This window comes from Oryzias melastigma, linkage group LG3 (assembly GCF_002922805.2).
Source record: "Oryzias melastigma strain HK-1 linkage group LG3, ASM292280v2, whole genome shotgun sequence".
NCBI lineage: Eukaryota > Metazoa > Chordata > Actinopteri > Beloniformes > Adrianichthyidae > Oryzias > Oryzias melastigma.
Genome location: NC_050514.1, coordinates 30,500,153 through 30,516,591, shown reverse-complemented (window position 1 = coordinate 30,516,591; position 16,439 = coordinate 30,500,153). Strand labels below are relative to the sequence as shown.

The 16,439-nt window shown below is 37.3% G+C and overlaps 1 protein-coding gene across 1 annotated transcript in view; it reads left to right on the top strand.

Moving 5' to 3' along the window:
• Window positions 1-305: 305 nt before the first annotated feature.
• Window positions 306-16,439, top strand: part of mctp2b (multiple C2 domains, transmembrane 2b) — a gene marked incomplete in the record, with an annotated part of 56,354 nt that continues 40,220 nt past the window's right edge. Inside the window, 2 exon segments of the mRNA XM_036211361.1 lie at window positions 306-539; window positions 15,772-16,327. Of these exon segments, the coding sequence (XP_036067254.1) occupies window positions 532-539; window positions 15,772-16,327 (564 nt within the window).

Here is a 16,439-nt window from a genome sequence, read left to right as displayed (position 1 = left end):
TTTAGGCCAGCAGAGAAGGCCTTGCAGGCCCTGACGGCCCGCCACTGATATAATGCAACTATTTGCCGCTTTAAGATAACTCAAGCTAGCTAAAATGTTAGCTAACCGGAAATAGATTTTTTTATTTTGAAAAAAAGATTTTCGCATGAAGTTAAACTTCGAAAATATTTAACACGAAGCAGATATGAATATTAATATAGCTTAAATTTGGCCTTTTTCTATTAATCAAATTTATTGTGAAAGACTTGTAAGAGATTAATATGAACCCTCCACACCGGAAAAGCTTTTATGCTGAAAGGTTTTCAGCCGCTTTCTTGACGCAGCTTGACATGTTGATGCTGGCGGAGGAGGAGGGAGGAAGTATGTCCGTCGGAGCTTCAAACCGGCAACCTCCTCTCCTGCTGCGTACTTTCACTTTCAGGCACTCATGGCTTGAATAGCGAAAACTCCTCCGGCAGGTTTCAAGCCCTATAAGAAGGTGAGTGTCAGATTATCTCGAAACGCAGAGAGCTACCTGTGGCGTTCGTCAACATGGCCAGGTGAGTCCTCCTCTTGCCCGGAAATGCCTCACCTGTTGGCCAGCAGGAGAACACACTATAACTGTTTTAATTCAACCTCTGGGGCGGATTTTCTATTGATAATAGTGAGAAAATTGTTTTTTAAAGGTATATTTGGAGTTTGGATGACACTTTTTCACATCCAGGTTCATGTTTTCTTATAGTTTTCATTAATGGTTGTCTATAAAACTACAATTCAATGAACATCTGAGTTAATTTATGTATGCATCCACCTGCACGGACCTTTAGTGTAAGTGCATGTGTTTATTTCCTTCACTGATGTGACATATTTGGTTTATTTTGCTGTAAACTCCTCTGTTTCCTTAGTAAATCCCACTCACTTTTTGCAGCAAAAGGCTGTGAAGTCATTTCAGGAAACGACTTCTTGTCTTGTTCTGACATGACGGGGTGATGGTGTGGTTACCCAACAAAAGCCACCGTATGACAGGGGAAAAGTGAGGCTTTGAGCTCTGCACACAGAATGCACACTTCGATGAGATGCATGAAACATTTGGAGGAGGAAGTCAGCACAAGAGCTCTGATATTTAAACAGGGATTAGCCTCGCATCATTATCCGCTCTTTGTGGTCTCCAGGGGCTTTTTGAAAAATTGTTTTTATTTATTTATTATTATTCCAGTCCAGCTGACCTCGTTCGGGACGGTCAAGAAGTCACATGTGGACTTGTGTCCATCTTTCTTTAGAAAGGAGTGAATGTGTCTTCACGTTTTAGAGGAATTTCTGATGCTTTCTGCTCTTTAAAAGCATATTTGAGTTTACTGAAATGACTGTTTACTGCTGTAGCTTAGACTTCTTTGTGTTTTTTTACTATTTTGCCCAGATTTTCACAAGATTGTCTGTAAATAGAAATAAAATCAGTGCGTTCTTTGCGTTTCAGTCACCTTCCTGATTTGTTTTCTGCTGCAGATGGTTGTTCTCTTTTGTAAACTAGATGATCTGAAAGCTGTGGCTGAATAGTTTCATGGATAAACTTTTTCCTTCATCCTCTGAGATCTGATGATTTTTAAAAAACAGATTTTTTTTGAAAAATGAAAGGATGAAGATGTCGTTTACCTTGACATGTTTGGGGAAAGCAGATTAGCTGTTATCTAGAGCTGGTGATGCGTATTGATGGGCATGAGGAAGAGTACAGGGCAGCAGTTGAAACAAGTCGAGGTAAACTGTGTCTTTGTCCTTCTAATAGTCTGGAAAAAAGAAAACATATTGTTTGTTTTTAATCAACTTTTTTTGTCCTGAGAGCATCTCAGCAGTATTATGTTTATCCAATATTCTACCTTTTCTTTTTCTTTTTTTCTGTTTGACGATTTTGAAGATCTACTCTTATTAAAGTTGCATTTTTAACATCATCTTAGGGCATAGTTCTGATGATTTTCATTAAGAAAATTCAACTCGGATTTCACCTCTGATTATTTCTTCATTCAGATTGTTGTGAATCAGAAGCCGACGGACAAATGCAGTTTGAATAGATCATAGTTGTGCTTCCTCTTTCGCTCCATTCTGATGCGCTTGTTAACTACTAGATTGATGTACGTCTTTGTTTTCGTCATCTGAGCTGGCATCTCCTGGATAGCTCTGATATTGCTCGCCACATTTTGTTGCATCTGTAATGTTAGGTTGGGGGTGTGAGGGACTGTAAGATGAGAGCAAATAAATGATCAAAACATGTCTTTAAAGTCCCCCTAAATTAAGTAGTGTTTTAATTATTATTATGAAGTTTTTAACCAAAATCCCAAAGCCTAAATCTCTTAAAAGGCCATTTTTCATGTTGATCTGAAGCCTCCTGTGAGGGGGCGTGGCTTTTGGAGCTGAGCTCCTGTCTGGTTATCATAGCTCTGCGTCTCACTAGCGTAAATCTTCATCGCTCTACATAAAAATGTCAAACAATATTGGTAATGTCCAGCCGTATTGTTTTTAGCTCAAACGAGGAAGTGAAGATCTTCATGGACAGAACTTCCTCCAAAATCCTGATTCTTTCTCCTTCCAGTTCACCAAAGACTCTTTTAGCTAATTCTCCAATGTTTATTGACTGTGATCAATACATTCAATCATTGGTTTCTCAGAGTTCTTGATAAAATAATCAAAGCTAACATCAAAATGCTCTTTCATTGATTTACAATCCTTTCCAACTGCGGTCAAATGAGCCGCCGTTCACATTTCCGTGGTCACATCAAGAAGCTCCGTGGAGTCTGGTGGAGATTTTCCAGCGTTCTCAGTCCTGCTACCGTAAGTATTGGATGAAACTCACACCAAAAATCCAGTGATGCTGATTTGACCACAGAAATGTGAACGGCGGCTCATTTGACTGCAGTCAATGTGAAGATACCATCTTCTCTTCTCCAGAACCTGAACTAGACACTAGGAACAGATGAGGGTTTAGTGCATGTGCAGCAGAGCTGTTGATGGAAAGAAGATCATTCATTCAAACAGAGTCTGTCCAAGACAGTTTGATTGATTTAAAAGGAGAAATACTCGGAAATGCAAAAACAAAATGATTTCCTATTAGATTTGTTCTCTTCCATAAGAAAAATTCCACACATACATGTTAAAAACTCAAAAAACATGATTTTCATCTGAGGAAGACTTTAAGGACTAACCCTGGTTTATTTTCTCACCGAATGTCCTCAGTCTTACGTAAGAGAGTCAGATAAGTGGTAGAAAGTAAGGCCAGTGGGTGTGAGGATGAGGCTGCAGATGGATGGACGCTGTCGGTGTCTCCTTGGCCTGAGCTAACATCGTCACTGCAGCCTTCATGTGCACTCTGGGTTGGATCTGCGCAGGAATGGAGCACGGACTTCACCAGCTGTTTGTTTGGAGAAGTGGAACGGATGCTGCTCTTGTCATCTGCTGCATCCAGAGACTGTCGTGTTTCTTGCAGCTTTCTTCTTCTATTAACTCAGTGTTTTGGAGGAGGGATGGATGTTTTTTGGTCAACCTTGTCGTTTGATGTTCTGATTGTTGGTATAGTAGTGTTTGTTGCTGCTCCCATGATGCTCTCTGATTTTAAGATGGTGTTTAAAGTTAATCATTGACATGTCTGTTTGAAGCCTACTGCAGGTGGGTTTAGGATCAGGAAGTTTAAATACATCGAATGAAAAACGGATTGTTTATACACATGATTACACCCTTGGTTGTTTTTATTTTTGTTTTTGGTTTGCTGACCTTTGACCTCCCGTGTACTTGTTTGCTCAATTGATCCTGGGTTGCTGGTTGTTGCTGCAATGAGACTGTATGTAGATTAAACATCCAGACAATAAAACTTAGTCATGAGGAAGAATGAGCCACTATCATAAACATGAAGTCTTTTGCAAAACAATAAAAGAGTATGATCGCCTCACAAACTGTCAGTTCTTTTTCTTCAGTGATTTAAAAAATCTGACAGAAACAGGCGATCAAAATTTTTTAAAATATGATTATGCTGTTTTTAGTCAAAATCATGTCATTTTCTTGGACATAGTTTCTGCAGAGCAGAGACTTTGACATTTCAGTAACCGCATCATTACTTTGAGCTTTTTCAAGCATCCAGTTTTCTTTTCCAACGCAATTTGAATTAAGAAATACTCAGGAATGCAATTTTAGTCACACATTCGTTTATATAAAAATGCTACATGAACGTGTTTTTGTAGCATTAACGCCAAAAGCTAATTCTCATTGGAGTGGGCCTGACACACCAAGGTTAACTGCAAAAACTCCAAATCCTCACAAAAAAAGAGTTCCAAAGTTATTTTAAGTGTTTACTTCCAAATAAAAAAACAATTTAGTTCTTAGATATGATCACAAAGAATGACTGGCTATCAGAAAAGCACATCAGTAGAATTGCAGCACCAACATGACTTTGAATCTGAAGCTCTTATCTGTGGTTAACTTCTCCTCTCTAAAGCAACATAACACCCACAATGAGATGTTAAACAAAATAACAAAGAAGTCTGAAATATTTATCATAGGTTAACTTCATCTGAGGCGGAATGTAAAAGAGAATTCAGAAAATCCCATTGTATGATTTTTTTAAAAATAAGGAAATATGTATTTAGGTCCTACAAACAAGCAAGAATCCTGTTCCTCACAGACCTGCTACCTTGTGCTATCCTATGGGGTCTAGATGACCCAAGCCTTACATTGATGTGTTATCCATCACATGACTAATTTGGATGGACGTAGACAGGATTTGATGTCTCCCACGGACACCACTGAAAATCAAAAATCATTAAAAAAAAAAGTTCAGCGCGCTGTCTTGTGGGGTCCAGATGACCCCACTCCCAACGTCAATATACCTAGGATAGAGCAAGGGTTACAAAACTCTTCTGCCCTCCTCTGATTATTTGTATTAATATCTCCTGGTTATCTGTTTAAAAAAAGACACCTGTCAGATTGAAACATCTTCATGACCAAGACCAAAGAGCTGTCAAAGGACACCAGATATAAGAGACCTAAACAAGTCTGAAATGAACCAACCTACAATAAGAAGGCAGCTTGGAGAGATCAACTGTTGAAGCAATTATTAGAAAATGGAATAATTGAACATTTCCCTCCACCCGGAGCTCCATGGAAGCTCTCAGCTGTTGGAGTACCAACAATCTAGAGAAGAGTGAGGAAACATCCCAGAACTACATGGGGGAACTGCTCAATGACCTGAGGAGAGCTGGGAACACAGTAACAGGTTTGTATTAGTAACACACAACGTTGTCCTGGATTTAAACCCCACAGATCTCCAAAAGTCCCTCTGCTTAAACCAGGATGCATGATGGTACGTTATGCAAAGGGTAAACGGTGCCTAGTATAGTGAGATTTGGGGAAAACAAATCTTCCATCAGTGACAACATTAGGATGAACGTATCTGGATCTTCTTGCATGACAATGATCCCAAACACATTATCTAGCTTTACAGCATTTCTCAAAAGTCTTGCAGTCCAAAGCAGAAAAACAAGAATCTCTTGATAAATACTTAAGATCGAAACGTACTATGGTTTGCCAATGATCCTTTCACCAACCAGGAAGTGGCACCTGTAAAGGTATGAGGAAAGTTTTTTGTTCAAAATTACCTTGAAGATTTGAACTGTTAATTTTCCGCATACCTTTACAGGTAAGAAAAGAAAGTTGGAAGGAGTATATGTACAAATGAAAAGCAATTGTGGCAGATGCCACTCACACAATTAATGGGTGAGATGTTTTAAAGAGTACACTCATTGAAATCATTCATCTCATTTCAACAAGCTTTGCGGTGTCTCAGCATAAGTTGTCAGAGGTATCTGGGACACATCCCTAATGGTATCTTTCATTTGTAGATGTACTCCATCCAAGTTTCTTTTTCTGCATTCCAGATTTCTTTTGTTTTTGTTTTTCAGAAACCTGTTTTTTTATGTGTCAGTATTGACAATGTCTGACAATGGGAAAAAAAACAATATTAAATATATTTTTTTAGGTACTTTGACATTAGTGTTTGTAGATATACTCAGCTGTAGACATGCTCAGTTATTCAGTTTTGACAGTTATGCTCATTTTCATCTTAACCAGTATACAAACCAGATGCTGGAGGCGTAGTACCCCGTATAAATTTTTTTTAAACAAATGATGGAATTTGCATCGAGCACAGTTTGAGTTTCAAAGACATTTTTCATCGATTAGCTCTTCTTGGTCATTGGTGCTCTACAGGGGGTCCAGAGAAAACCATCAACAATCACCAAACAACCGACCAACTGCTGTTCAATGGACATATATCTGAATGGGGGATTTATCAGGGGAAGCATCGGTATTGGCTTATATTTGCATAATTTAAGTTTATCGTATCGGATCAATACTAAAATAATCCACCGATATTGTTCTGACTTTTTTTCAGATAACTTTATTTTTGACGTTATGGATTCTTGTTTTTAAAGTATCCTTGGCACTGGGAAGCTTATGTTTACGTCATAATCAGTAATTGTTTGGACTCTTTTCATGTACGTTTTATGTTGGATAGGGATACAAGTTGTGCCTAATAGATCTCTGGCAATGGAAAGCTTATAATTTACAATCGTATCTAATAGTCTGTAAAAGGTCTGAATGTTTTCAGATATATTTTCAAAGATTTAAAGTGTTCCTATGAGATCTCACGCTGTATGTTGAAAAGGGTCCAGTACAATGTGATTGTATTGTAAAGAAAGAAAAAGCAAATCTAAACTTGGTGTTATTGGAGACACTTAAATATTGGTATCGACACATATCGGCAATCGGCCACAGTTGCAGGGGAAATATCGGTTATCGGTATCAGGCGGAAAAAATGACGTAAGCCCATCCCTAATTATATGGTAAAGTATCCATTGAGATTTTTCATGTTTTTCGTCCACAGGTTTTCACTGAACCCTTTGTTGACATTGACATATACTTTGAATTTGAAGGATGAGTTATTTAAACTATGAAAAGGATGGGTGACACATAAGTGGTTTGCCCTCCTGAATAATAATGTTTATGAAATACACGATTATGTCCTCTGTAAAGAGGAGGATTCAAAGCTTTGAATGTTTAAATCTTTTTAAAAGAATACTGATTATGATTGAGCAAAAAATTTCAACTTTATTGTATTTATTTGACAGTGTGGGTGTTTTTTTAAACTTTCACATAAAACTGTCAGGTTGTTTGATCTCAAAAATATCCAATTCAAGTAGAAATTGTGATCAGTATTTTACTTATTCTTATGCCAATTTTAATTTTTAGATTGTTTTTTTTTATGCATTTAACATTTGGAATGTAAGTTTGTGTGTGTCTGTAGTTTTCTTGCCTCTTTTGTGAGGACGCAAAGTGACAAAATGGGTGATAAAAGTGAAGGAAACAAAAAATTGAGCTACAGATAATTTTTATTTATTGTAAATGTCGTTTGATAATAAAAAAATAATAATTTAGGAGAAAATTAAGGGATTTTCTTATATCTAATAATCATATTTCTAGATAATTGTATTGTTTTTTTTTTATTTTGAGAAAAACGGTTGAACATGGGTAAAGGCAAATAATTGCAAAATAATAAAAATATGGACAAAATGCCATTTACCACACTAGTACCAGGCACTCGTATTGTTTCAAATTAGTAGTTTTTGCTCAAGTTATTTCTTTGAAACACTAACATTTATGTGGCTTAAATTTAAGTTTTTGGTTATTTAAATAAACTTTCTTGTCATGGTGGCTCAACTTGGTCCTGATAGTTGTCTCAGAATAATTAAAAATGGATTGTTTTTCAGCCGTGTCAACATTTCTCAAGTTTCTTTTTCTTAAAGCAACTTTTTAAAAGTGAACCTTGTTTAAAATATATATTGTTTTCTATTGTAGACAAAAGGTGTGCAGTGACCTCTGTACTAGACACAAAGGAAGCGTTGTGTTGGGTTTCCTTCCCTTCACCTCAAACAGAGTCTCTGTTTAGACGGTTGATGTTCCTTTAAAGAAAAAAGGCTGCAGTTCATTTTAGTCAAACGTGACGGAAGGAAAATGAAAAAATTCTTCTTTTTTTTTAATGGACAAACGTGTCATGAAAAAGATTTTGTGTTGGATGGGTTCATGGTTTTAATGAAAACATCCTACTCATCATTTTATAAACTTTATTTAAATTCTGATCTTTTCAAATGTTATTATGCTTCATATTTTTGAATTTTTCAAAACAGTTTTGATTCTGGCTATTTTAGAAGGCACTATTTTTATAGATTCAATAGAAACTGTGCTTTTTAAAGTTTCTTATCATTTTTTATGTTACATTTTGCCTTTTTTTAAATGCTTTTTCCTATTTGGGGAGAACATGTTAATGTTTTTAGTTTTTAAAATCCTTGTTATGAAGTCCCTGTTTATCCGTCATTTGCTGAAGTTTGTTGCTCCTGTACTTCCTGTGGTTGTTACAGTTGTGTTTGAGTGAGAACGTCATGCGTGAGCTTTTACGACATATGAATGACAGGTGATAGGAACAGTTACTGCAGCTAACAGCAGCTGTCCTTTATAGCATCATCAGGCTGTAAAAGAGTGTCCTTGTCTGGGTTATTTGCTCTCATAAAGTTCTTGGACTTCAGGATGAGTTTTCTCCTGAATTCAAATTGTTTATTGTCAAAGAGTGTTTGAACATATATGATCATGTTTGCTGCCTCTCCTGTATCTTTGCACATCAATTATAGCATAAATATGTTGATTTTTCATTTTTTCCAACCATCATTTGAATGAGAACTGCGGAAAATCAGCATTTTCCTACAAATGTATGCTTCTGGAAAAACTGGTCATAATATTAACTCATGTTTATAACTTGGAATCCTTCTCTATTACATATAATTTAGCAAACGATGTGGAAGGTGAAGTATTGCAGCTTAAGAAGGAAATGTGCTCAATCGTAGTTTGATGGTTTTTATGACTGAATCTACTCCATGATATTTGATCAACCGCTGAACGGTTGAGCACCCAGATGATTCTTTTCATGGAAATTTTTCATGAAATACGAGTTCCCATGATGTTTAGCTGTGAACATAAAAATGCAGTAAGCCTAAACTTTATTTTGAACGATAAAGAGTTGTTTTGTATTACAGTTTGCACACCCCAAACCGCATTAGACGCGACATTTTTTGTTCAATTTCAGAATTAAAAGGATTTCTGATATTTACATGAAACATTCGTTCAAAACATTTTTAAAATCCTCCTAATCTGGTTTAATCTGGAATCTGATTTAATTGCCGTCCTCCTTTGATTAATGGAAATGACATTGTTGTTCTTTAAATTGGTGTCTTCATTCCTGTGACGGTGGGAGTGATCTGATCGCATTTTTGCCCTGAAGGCAATTTTCTGTTTTCACTTCCTGGTTTGTAATCCAAGTGAATCAAGAACTCACAAGACCCAGATCATGATTTGAGTGTTTGCGCAGAGTGTTTGCATCACACTCATCGAGTGAAAGGTGTGGCGGCTGTGTGGGAAAACATCCTGGGATGAAGAGCACGTTCTCGCGACCACGACGCTCGAGTTGGATTCTCTCCACGGAGCAGCATTCAAACTGGGGGAAAATTATAATAAAGAGCAAAACCCATAAAGCTTTCAGAGACTGATCCACTCATCATAAAAGGACTATCTTTAGACGTTCAAAGACACACACAGCAAAGTCTGCTATCTTCTTGTGGGGATAAGATAACCGGTATACTCATAAAGAATGTAATGGAAGACATCAGTCATCCATTGACTTACATTCGTAGTTTATCATTTCAAACTGGAATATTTCTTGATAGGATGAAAACTGCAAAGGTAATTCCACTCCCCAGAAGTGGAAACAAACATATTTTTAACAACTACAGACCAATTTCTTTACTTTCTCAGTTCTCAAAAATCCTTCAAAAGTTGTTTGTTACCAGACTGGATGAATTCATTGAGAAAGAAAACTTACTGCACTATAGCCAATATGGTTTTAGATCCAAGAAATCAACAACTATGGCATTAAGGCAACTAACAGAAGAAATAGCCTCTGCAATTGACAACAAATCAAATTTAGTTTCCGTCTTCATTGATCTCAAAAAAGCTTTTGACACGATTGACCATAAGATTCTTTTAAGGAAACTTAGTTCATATGGCATCGGAGGATTGGCTCTTCAATGGGTTTCTAGTTACCTGGATAAGAGGCAACAATATGTACAAATAAATGACTTGAAATCTAGTTTATGCAATATAAAGTGTGGGGTACCTCAAGGTTCAGTCTTGGGTCCAAAATGATTTATCATTTACATAAATGACTAGCACATCTAAATTATTAAAATGTATATTAACTTTTTTTTATGAAGGAACAAATTTAGTTGATGTTTTTAAGGTGATACAAGCAGAATTAGAAAAGATAAAAGTATGGTTTGACGTGAATAAATGATCTTTAAACTGTGAAAAATCCTCGTTTATGTTATTCAGTAATACAAATAAAAACTGTAATGTTTCTGTAAACACACCAGTATAAAAAGGGTCAATGAAAGTAAGTTTTTGGGTGTAATAATTGATGACATGTTTTCATGGAAGCCACATATTGGTATTGTTAAAACAAAAATAGCCAAAGGAATAGAAATTTTACACAAGCTGAAATGGTCCCTAAACCAGAATGCATTACACTTGCTTTACAACTCTCTGATCGCTCCACACATTCATTACTGTGTGGAAATTTGGGGCACCACGTATAAAACTTATCTAACTTCAGTCACAACATTACAAAAGAAGGCAATAAGAATCGTCACAGGAAGCAAATACAGAATATTCTCAAACTTATGTACAAAGCACACAGGTTTGTTTGTTTAAAAACCCTCAATTTACAGGTTAGATTAAATAAAAGACAAAGTAATATCAACTTAAAAGGACATGCAATATTTAGAAAACCAAAAATTTCAAACATAAGTGTTAGTGAGATCTGTGTCAGTGTACGGTCCCAACATGTGGAATCCACTGGATAAGAAAATTAAAGATAAAAAAACAAAAGCCTTTAACAGAGTTATCAAGAAGGAGATGTTAATCCAATATTAGAGATAAGTTGTAGAAAATAATTTCATAAATCTTATATAGTTAAGGCCACTGGACATAGTGTGGGTAAATAGAATTAAATGAGGGTTTGTTTAGACAACTGTTTATGTAAACGTGTATGTGTTTTTGTTTATATATACCTATGTAAAACCTAGCAGGATTTGTATGTTCATTTTTCTTGTTTGATACATTTTGATTTAATTTGGTTTTTTTAGTAGTAGGGGCAGATAATATAAGTTTTCTTCTTTCTGCTCCTTTTCATTAACTGTTTTATGTGTATATAGTTTTATTTTGATGTTGTGTATCGTTATTAAATAAATAAATAAATAAATAAATAAACGAAAAATATCAGTCAGCTGGTGTTTCTTCAAAAGCACCATTAAGGAAGTTTTTGGTTTTAGACCCATAGACTGTATATAAAATAACTTTATTATTTATTATTTTTACAGTCTATGTTTAGACCAGACGGTCAAAAACTATTTCACCCTGGACCTAAAGTCTCTGCACATCTTGAAGTCCCACTATGATCAACTTTTGATCTATTTTAAAATCACTCCCACTGGGTTTTTTTTAAATTATTATGCTGTTTTTAGTGGGTCTTTCCAGCTTCTTTTCTGGCCCGGTCCAGTAAGGTACGGTACGGTCCAGTTAAATCTGGTGAGCGTTTCCACTCAGTTAAGCCTCACGTCCACTGAGCGGTTTGCTTTCACGCCAGACGCGTGGTGTAGACCGCTAGCGTAATGCGACGACTAGAACGGCAACAACAATGGATGTCATCCAGCGCTTGTATTTCTATTGCTTTACTTCTTTGAGTATAACAGGAATTTAGTGCTGTTAGAAAGATGATTGCGTGTGGGATTGAAACCGCAAAAACTCGAATGTTTACAAAAGGGGGAAAAGTTGGTTTAAATGAGAACTATATGGTGCCAATCAACAGGTAGCTGTCACAACCGTTCCGTTCCACTTTTCAGTGGATCTACAGCAGATGGGAGTTCTCAAGATGTATGGTTCGATTCTGTTTAATGGGTCCACTTTAAGCTCAAATGACCGGACCGGACTGTCCTGGACCGCTTAGTGGAAACAAGGCTCTAGCGCTATAATTCAGCAGATGGTTCTATGATGGTTAATGGTGCTGTGCAGGGCATTATGTCTTTAAATTAGAATAAATTCTGCTCTGATGGGTCAGAACAAAAGAAAGTTAAAGTCTCATCTCTATGCTGAAGCTGCAAAAATGTGCAAATTTGTGGATTTTCATGACAAACTTAATTGAAAAACTGTCTCAAAACGGCATCAAAACTCTCAAAAAGAGCTTTAACAAGAGACTATTTCATTTCTGTCAGTCAAAAATTGTTTTCAGGAAGTTTTGTTTTGAAACTCACAGAACTCGGCAGGATTTATGCAACACGGATTACAAAAAACAAGTTTCTAAATTTACACATTTTTTACATGTTGTCACTACCTTAAGAGCTGCTGGTCTCAGTAGTATAATGAATAAATGTCCAAAACAACTGTAATATATTGTTTGTTTATTGAGGTGTCTGAACACACACTTGCAATTGCCTATTGAGTTCACACTGAACAAGCAGGGAGGGGCTTCTACTTCTTTTTCTACTGTTTACTAGCTCATTACTACAGTTCTCCGTTGGTCACGGACTATTTGTAGGTTCTCCAGCATAAAAACTTTGAGATGATTATTGTAATTTTTTTATCTCCGCTGTTATCTATCTCTCTTTAAAATGAAAAGGCCATTTAAAATTCTCTGCATTTTGTTTCTTAATTGGAGCGTTTTAATTGAAGTCATTACCTTTAAGTGTATGTTACTAATACAAATAAACACTATAACCACTCCTCAACCTTGTGGTTCCCAGAAGAGTTGAAGCTGTAATCGCTGCAAAAGTTGGACCCACATCATATTGAAGTCTATGGGTTAGGAATGGGATGGGATCAGTTCCTATGGAGTCAAGACATGTGAGTCAATACTTATGGGAATATAGTGAAAGTCATTTCCTACGGTTGAGTCCTTACTCACTCGGTCGAGTTCGAACAATGAGTCGGCCTTTCTGGTCATTAATGTTGAAAGTTGTCCCATCACTCATGAGTTGAGCAACAGCCTGAAACAGTCAGGCTTCCATCCGCTCCCTCCTCAGTGATCCGACATGTAATCCGCATATGTAGGTCAGGCCAGAGAATTCCAACTTTAAGCTGCAATCAGTTCACTCACTTTCTCAAAGCAGACATGAATAATATAAATGCTGTGCGCTCATATCTGTCATAACTCTGATGGAAAAGCTTACGATAACACTCACTGAGATAAGGCAGTGGTTACTGTCTCTTTAAGCAACAAACTGTGCGTTTGTTCAAGCCAGACAGTCACTCTCATGATGACTTCCATGAAAGATAAGCGTTTTTGAGAACTTTTGGCATCTACAGTTGTCCCTCGACTCTGACAGTTCCCTCTTTGAATAAAGGAACTAAAAGGATGGGGACTTTTGATTGTTCAACACTCATTTGGAGGCCTCTGGAGGAAGAATGTAGACAGATAAACCATGGCGTCATCGGTTTGTGCTGATGTCCAACATTAAAATAAACTTTATTAAGCCGCTCTCATGTCGACATAATGTCCTCATAGCCTAATATATCCCATATACCAGAAATGCCACATTAGTCAGTCCGCTTCAGCTTCATGACATGAGGTTTAAGTTGGTTTCAGTGACCTAATGACACAATTTACCCCACAAATAACACAAGCCCCGCCCTCTCGATGGAGGTGCTAAAACATCTGGTTATGGCTGGACGTCACGAGGAACAAGACCACAAACAAAAGTGATAAACCAAAGTACTAAACACAGTCATTCCATCAGGGTGTCTGCAAAACACACATGCCTGAAGAGTGCCCCCTATGCCTCGAAGTGTGATATTACAGTCACTCAAGGAGCTTCACCTGCAGAGGTGTGTGGGTCTCCTTAAGCCAGAGATGTGGGAGTTTTGCATGTTTCAACTTACATGCAAAACTTAGCTTGCTTTTTTTTTAGTCTCCATGGGAACAGCAATGGTAAGATTGTGAGGGGTGGTTTCAGGTCGCATTTACGTAATGAAATCGACACTTGACCACAAAGTGAAAGTCTTAAAGTAAGCAAAGGACATATAAAGAAGCTAAATGTAGTTTGATGCAAAGTTCCAAAATTCAGGTCTGACTTTAAAGCTGTAGATTATTTACAGGTTCAGGCTTTGATGGTTGGTCAAGCGCTAATGTTATAACACAACCAAAGCCAAGCAAACACTAAAAGCTGATAACAGGCCTCAGTGACCGGGGAGTTCCCAGCTGTGTTTCTGATCCCTGAAAACATCATTTCCCTTAGTTTGCATGGATTTCCCTCAGTGGTTGTCATGAGATCCAAGGAACAAAACATTCCTATTTCCTTAGGGTATCTGTTTTTTATAATAAAGCTCCAATGATTCTATTAGTCAATCAAAGCAGCAAAATTGAGTTTTCTACAGTTTTTACCAAAGAGTATTTAAATCCCAAAAAGGAAAACAAATCCCCCAATGATTAAACATTTGGACATTCCAGCTCTAGTTCTTTTAGCTTCCGTCTACAGCAGAGTCACATTAAATTTAAAAGCCCAGACAAAAATATGTCATGGGTTCTTAAAGAAAAAATAGGATTCTAGAACATTAACTGTATCTGAGAACTGAAGTAAGTGAAGGAAGTTTGGAACACCATAGCAGACGGGGTCGTTCTATTTGTAAATTCTTGCTCTGATAAACATTTTAACATGATCTTTATTGTCCTTTAACAATATTTTTTCCATAGTGTAAGTTATTCAAGTTATAAACTGTCCAATCAGAAGCCTCAATAAAAGTAGATGGCCTCAGCGACCAACATTCGAAAGGTTTGACTGATTCTCTCATCTTTCAGTGGTGGGGATGTGAACTTCTAATAAGCTCACTCCTGATTGGCTAGAGTGGTTGCCATAGAAAGATAGGTTGACTCAGACTAACTCGGATCAGTCACTGCTTTCATGGCAGCATCAGCACTGGAAAAAATGGCAACTGATTTGAATTAATTCGGTTGGAACCAGAAGTCTGGTTAACGTCACACTTAGAGTCCAGTTTTCATACACAGTCATTGTCAAAAAATAAAAATATGCTGCATGCTTCATGTTAACTAAAAAACAATATATAGAATTTCTGTAAGGGTATTTAGATCTTTCGTCAGGACTAAAACACTTTTTTCCCCTTTGATTTGATTATTTTAAATAAATCATTTCATGCAACTATATACACACTAGTTATTGGAGTGCAAGATTGGAGTTGCAGAAATCAAACTTTGTTTACTAACTTCAAGATTCAAGAACTATTGTCAAATCTGAAAGTCTGTGTTGCCCAGCAACAGCCCCAAAACATCGCAGCTCTAGAGGAGATCTGCATGGAGGAATGGACCAAAATACCAGCATTTTACTGCTGTCATTGCAGACAAATGGTATACAACAAAGGATTAAGTTTAGCTTTATACTTATCTTCCACCATCATTTACAAATAAATGATTTAAAAATCAGACAGTTAATTTTTTTTTTTTTTTATCTTTTTGTCTCTCATAGTTGAGGTATACCTATGATGAAAATTACAGGCCTCTGTGAACAATAAAGCTCATGAACTGTAGTTGACTGTGTTACTGCAGAACGTCCCTCACTATAAGGCCCCTCTCTGCTTCTCCTTCAACAGCGATCAGCAATGCTTGGACTCTAGAAACCAGCTGAGCCTCCTGTCCGCCATGGAGTCCAAGAGGCCCAACGTGCTGCAAAATCTGCGCCACAAGATTATGCTCCGGCGAAACAAATTAAGCCTGAGCAAGACGGGCGACCAGCTGGGTCAGCAAATGGACCGTCGGATGAGCTGCTCCGTCCCAGACTTCATCAGCATGAAGCAGGACTACTCCTGTGTGACGGACAGCCCTCAGATCCAGCAGCAGAACACCTCCAGCCGCAGCAGCCCTTCCACTCCACTCATCAAGTCTAGTAAACACACATTAAAGATCGGGAAGGGCCTGAAGTTGAAAAAAGGCGGGGCTAAAAATGAAAACAGGCTGAGTGTCCCTGGAGACTCGACAGACGGTGCCGTTCCTCAGGACTCCTTGAACAAGAACGTTGACGACAGGAGAAGTTCAGACACTTCCAATAGAGTTGTAGCTGGTATGGAAGCGGAAGAGCTGGCACTGCCGGAGATGATTTCGGTCTACAGCCCCGAAGCTCCCTCCGTGGACTGCTCTCCAGATTCACAGGTATGGAAGCTAAAGACGTCCAGGAGATAAATCATTTAAGGAAGTCTACTTCTGTTTTTTGGGTTAATCTATTGAATATGTGGTAAAAAACCTTTTGTAGAAACTTTGAAAG